Genomic DNA, 6,000 nt, shown 5'->3' with positions numbered 1-6,000 from the left:
TTTCCTCTGAGTTCAGTATTTTTGTGATTTTACTTTTTACAATCAAAACTAACAACACAATTAAAAATAAACCGAACTGTTGGAGGATGTAGTAAACAAAGAATAGAATTAGAAAACTTAAACCTAATCAAAAATATTAATTAATTAAAGATAAAGGACACAAATTGGAAGTCTAATATTTCAACAAATAAGGTTTTTAAAAAAGTATTTCATGTATGTTATTATTGAATCACACAAAATCAAGTTTGTTATGTTTTGAAATTATGTTAAATTATCTTATTCTATTTGGTTTGTAATACATAGAGTTAAGACTATTCTTGATAATTTGAATTGTATTCCTAAAACCACTAAATTTATTTTCTTACATACCTTTATGCTGCTGTTATTGTGAAAATATATAATTAAATTAAGGTTTAAATAATGAACGAATGTTTCATATAAAACATAAATTTCAAGAGCCAAAAAAAAAAAAACTGCGTAGAGCAAATCACTGTCAAAATCAGTTTTGTTGTATTTTTTTGTTTGTTTAAACTTAGCAAAAGTAATAACAAGTTCAAATGTCAAAATTAATTGTTGTTATGAGAAAAAAAAATATATAAGAAAAATACATTGGCGAAACTTGAATCTTCTCTCAGATAGAACATATTAGAAATCGTAGTTGATTTTATCAATAGCCCGCCCTATATAACTGTTACACTACAAGTTATTAGTACAGCAGCGACGTTTGATTACATTTCACGCTCCTTGTATAATTGCTTACAATAAGACGGAATGGGTACTTCATGATTATCGATTAGAAACAATAATAAATTAAACAAAAGCTTACATTACTAAACCGAGTGAAGTTTCAGGAACACGTTCAATATTTATAGGTGTCATTATACAATATAAATATTGTCGATCATGCATAATAAATGAAATCAAATGGATCTCCGGAAAAAAGAGCTCGTCTGTTCCGTCATGGGGTTAGTAAATTACATTACAACTGTGAAGGCATTACGCTCAATATCAATCTCTGAAGTGAGCAACTAGTGAATGTAGGCAATGAGACAATTTACTGGTCCCCTGTGCCATTACGTATCATCAAAGTGAAGGTGTACAAGATGGAAACAATAATCGTACGTATGTTTGCATTTAAATGCAAAGTTTCTCCTAATGAAGGTTTACGTCAACTGAATGAAAATTTTATGAAGCGTTAAATGTAAGTTGTGTTTTCATATTTCAGAACGTTTAAAACATCTGATAATTCTGTCGATGCAATATGATTAAAATTATTGAAATGTAATCAATATATGTAACAACGTTTGCTATTATTTAAAGAACGATCGTAGACATTCGGTTTTACACGTTCTGCAAAACAAAAACTGAGGGAGAAAAAAAACTGTTTTCGAATTGATTCAGATCAGGATTTCTACAATGCAATTAATAGTGCTGGAAGTTTCCTTGTTTTCGTTATGGATATGTTGTGTAAAGACAAGAGTGTCCCTGGCGAAGAAACAAATAAACACAGGTAAGCTGTCTTAAATTGAGCACTGGAAAGATTAGCAGACAAATCCATTTGCTGATATAGTTTACTTTGAACAACCGTGTTTTTTTTCAAGAAAATCTCCTTCAATATAAAGGAGTTTTAAAATTTCCGTTCTAAGATGAGATTTCCAACTCCACTTTTTGATTATACCATAAGCAGATATACAATTTTGTAAACATACAAATGATTCCCCGCTCTAATAAAATACGAATCCTTAATCTGAAATAAAGCATATGTAATGTCAAGTTCATTTGTGTAAATTTCGCTCGTATCATAACTGTTTGTTGAACCTGGGATATAAGTAAATGCTGAAATGTTTAACGTTATACAATTTCTGACAAAATAATGGTACAGTGTGTAGATGATCATTGCAATAGCTAGAACAATATCTTTTTAAACTTGTTGAACGAGTATAAAATATGATCTTTGACCGAATGTTTACACTGTGTTTTAAAAGATGCTCATTGAAATTGAATTTACATTAAAGTCTTACAGAAAGTTAGCTTACACATTGCACACAATACCTTAATGGCCAATACTTTTTTAAATGACTAATGTTTACGTAGTTTGGATTTTTCAGCAGTTTACCAACTAAATACATGTAGCTCCTCTTTAAAATGAATGATAAAAGTATGTAAATAACTATATGCCTCTTGACTATTCAACACTTATTTGATGTCTTTTTTAATACCGAACAGACTGCAATGATTGATTTAGAAATTAAGAGATAAAAATCGAGTAAAGCGAAAAAACAAAACTAAATGTATTGCGTTTTGATCTTTACTTGTTATTTAAAAACTATATCTATTGGAATTATTTGTCTTTTTCTATTAATAAATTACAGAGTTAACGTTCTGCAAGTATGAGATAGATTTAAATTCAACTTTATAAAAATATCAAAGTAAAGTTAAAGTTAAAAATAGTAATTACGGAAAATGATATAAATGTAGGTTTGTTGCAAAGTGCGACCACACAATCCTGCTTCACATAACCACGTGGTTACATTTATCATATACGTATTCAAATCAATGCTGATGCATATGCATTTGTTCATAGGGAAAAGACACTGGGATTAAAAGTGATTTTTTGACAAAAGAATTAAAAAAAGGAATAATTCATCGAGCGAAGGTTTCTTGATCGATGTTCATATTCCACGCATAAAAGGCCATAAGTCCTTAAGTATGTTTGTTGTTCAATGTGGACACTTCTAGCTGTTTGTAAAACAAATCCATATTACATCCTTATTATTCAATGATTCTGAAAGTAAAAAAAAACTATTGTTGAAAAACTTCAAATTAACTCATGATTACTGCCAAATTTGCAAATAATGCTTAATTGCAGAGAATAAACACTGACGTCTTTTTCAGACCAAAGAATACTTATACAAATGTGCAGAATAAATTACAAACTTTAAGACAACTTGTAAAAACTTTAAAGAAAAAAAAAAGGTGTTGAAACTACAATTAGTTAGTGATAAATAATTTAATATACATGGGGCGTTCAACGAAAATTTTATTTATGAAAAAAGAAAAAGGAAACCGATCCGGATTAGTCGAGTACCATTGCAGTATTCGAACTTTGGCACTATCAAACGATACCTGAAAACTCATTAATTGTTGACATCACCATTAACAATCATATTAAAATAATATTATTCGGAAAACACAACAAATCTTCTTTCAATTTTTTTTATGAAATTTATTTTAAAGAATTTGCCTTCTATTTTGTCAACGAAACTTGTCAACTATCTTGTCAATGAACAACTAAATTTCAAGACTATATATTTCCATTCAATAACTGTTACAGTGAAATAAAACGCAACAGTGTAAGATTTTCTGAATTTTAAAACAGTATGAACATTCATGTTTGCAAGAGAAAAAAATATTTGTCTGCTACGAATTATTCAGTGTTAAATGGTTGACTAAATGCATAAAACAATTTTTAATAGAAAAGATCATGTGTTTTTCAAATTTGATATGCTGAAACAAACGAATAAAAAACAGTATAGCTATGTTGATATATACACAAAGGATATGTGGTATAATTGGAAATGAGTCAACTCCTCATTTGAGTCAAAAGAAAGTACAGACACGGCATGGAACAATGCGCAAATCACATATCAATTGACTGATAAGCTGTAAAAGGTTCCCGAATCACAAAACACGAGACAATGCTACAACAACAACACAACGCCTGTGATAGGGTTAAGTATGCGTTTAGGCGTTTAAAGCATGATTACTGCAAGGGAAAAGATGAACGAATGATAGAATATTCATTATAATTCCTTAAGGTGTCCATAAGCTACACGTTTGATTGACATACTAATTAAAGTGTAATAAGATTCTATTTATGTTAAGAGACGTCACAGTTTCAATGCGAACGTTCTTTGTTTGACATTGTACAATTGATTAGTTAGAAATCCTTAATATTAGAAATGGTTCAATCAGAAACTGACCTTTCTATAGATGAAAAACAGATAATGCCACACTGGGTAAATTGAATACAATTGTCTGCCTACAATTATTATGTCGACGATGTCCAACACTCTCTAACCATGAAACCATTTAACACCAATAATGTTACAATCACAATTAGGAAAATGAAAATGAAAATTGAAAACGAAAAGTCCGTAATCAAATGTCAAAATCGAAAGCTCAAACACATCAAATGAATGAATAATAACTGTCATATTCCAGACTTGGTAAAGGCATTTTCTTATGCAGAAAATGGTGGATTGAACTTGGACGTGCGAATTTAACCAATTAAAATGTATGTACATACGGTTCCAGCCTGTACTGTAAACCTTTCAATCTGTTCCGTCACATGGCCTCCAAATGTTCTAAATTTGTCTAGTTACTACGTTGAAGGAATATAAGTAAACTTTTTGAAGAAAATGGAGGACTTATAGGTTAAGGCAAATCCCTGATTGTTTAAATTTTTAGAGACATAACTTTATTAATTTTAGTGCATTTATATGTATTGAAGTTTGGTATGACGTCCATTTTCATAGGGGCCATCTGAGACCCACCTCTGGGTGCGGGATTTTATCTCTGCGTTAATTGACCCATTGCATTGGTGGTCATCAGCTATTTTCTGCTTTTAGGTCAAGTTGATGTCTCTTTGATATATCCCCCATTAACATTCTTAATATTATCATAGGAATATGCGATGATATAAAATAATAATTATTAATCATATTGATATAACAAATATAAAACAAATGTAGAAACTCGTGACGACGCGTAGGAAAAGTTAAAACACGATTTAGTTATAACAATACACATATATCATTCTCTTGACGGTGTGCATATGTTACAGGCATTTTCTCAATTTAGGCATTTTGTAAAATTATTGAATTGTTAGGCATTTTGTTAAATGCCTAAAAAAACCTAGTCATTTTGTAAAATGCCTGAAATTTTCAGGCAAATTGTGTTAATATGAAATACATGAAATAGATGATAAAATATATTGTAAAGCTACAAAAAAGGGTTGAGTAAAATAAATTTAAGATTATTCTTTAAAAGTGTAGCCTGCAGGTTAAGTGTTTATGTTTTACTAGTTTTAATGTCTCTATGTGCCCCACATATCCTGCAGTCGGATAACGGACGTGAATTTACGGCCAATCTCATTAAAGAACGGAACGACATGTGGGCAGATTGTACAATAGTTCATGGAAAACCTCGACATCCTCAATCACAGGGAAGTGTTAAAAGAGAAAATACAGATGTTAAAGATATGCTGGTTATCTGGATAAGAGAGTACAACAGCAAAAGGTGGAATATAGGGTTGACATTTGTTCAGTTTGAAAAAAAAGCAAGTCATCATTCTGGTATTAATAGACCACCATACAAGGCAATGTTTGACTGTGATGCTAAGATAGGACTATCGCCATCATCACTACCTCAAGATATTCGGGGCTCTTTACAGACTGAAGAAGATCTGATTCAGCATCTTCAAAGCTCTGATAAGCCAGATGACATAAGCAATGACAAGCCAATTGAGTTAGGTTCTGATAAGCCAAACGAGCATGACGAGGTAAGCCAGCTTAATGCAGCATTGAATCTATCCGAAACTCAGGAAACAGAACTAGATGTTCATGTGTGTGTCGTGTGTGAAATTCCAGTGTTCGACTTCTAAACAGTACATACATGAGCTGTGCTCAAAAGGAAACATGTGTGATACTATTTCTAGGTTATCAGAAAATCCAAAAGGTTGTTAAAGTTGGCATATTTTTTGTATAGTCCAAAGCAAGTCGGTTAGATAAAATCGTTACACAGTTTGCTGATAACCTAATGCGATGCATATGGGGTCAGTAAATTCCTTATGGGTTTCCGCCTTCGCTCTCGCTCACTATGGAAGTTATTGACCTCATATTTATCGTATTATGTCAGTCACACACCATGTAACTAATATTGTTCAGCAACATTTCATATATCATCGTCGACCTGTCGTCATGCCATCATCTCGCTATC

The 6,000-nt window shown here is 31.3% G+C and overlaps 1 protein-coding gene across 3 annotated transcripts in view; it reads left to right on the top strand.

Moving 5' to 3' along the window:
- The first annotated feature begins 1,114 nt into the window (after positions 1 to 1,114).
- Positions 1,115 to 6,000, top strand: part of LOC143085622 (glutamate receptor 3-like) — a 50,744-nt gene continuing 45,858 nt past the window's right edge. For 2 of the 3 annotated variants that reach the window (XM_076262082.1, XM_076262080.1), the window contains exon 1: positions 1,115 to 1,510. In XM_076262082.1, the coding sequence (XP_076118197.1) occupies positions 1,417 to 1,510 (94 nt within the window). In that variant the 5' untranslated portion in view covers positions 1,115 to 1,416. The remainder of the gene's footprint in view (positions 1,511 to 6,000) is intronic. The other variant, XM_076262081.1, reaches the window with a different exon arrangement.

Source organism: Mytilus galloprovincialis, chromosome 8 (genome assembly GCF_965363235.1).
Source record: "Mytilus galloprovincialis chromosome 8, xbMytGall1.hap1.1, whole genome shotgun sequence".
In the NCBI taxonomy this organism is placed as follows: domain Eukaryota; kingdom Metazoa; phylum Mollusca; class Bivalvia; order Mytilida; family Mytilidae; genus Mytilus; species Mytilus galloprovincialis.
Note: the sequence above shows the minus strand (reverse complement) of the source record. Positions and strands in the feature narration are given on the sequence as shown.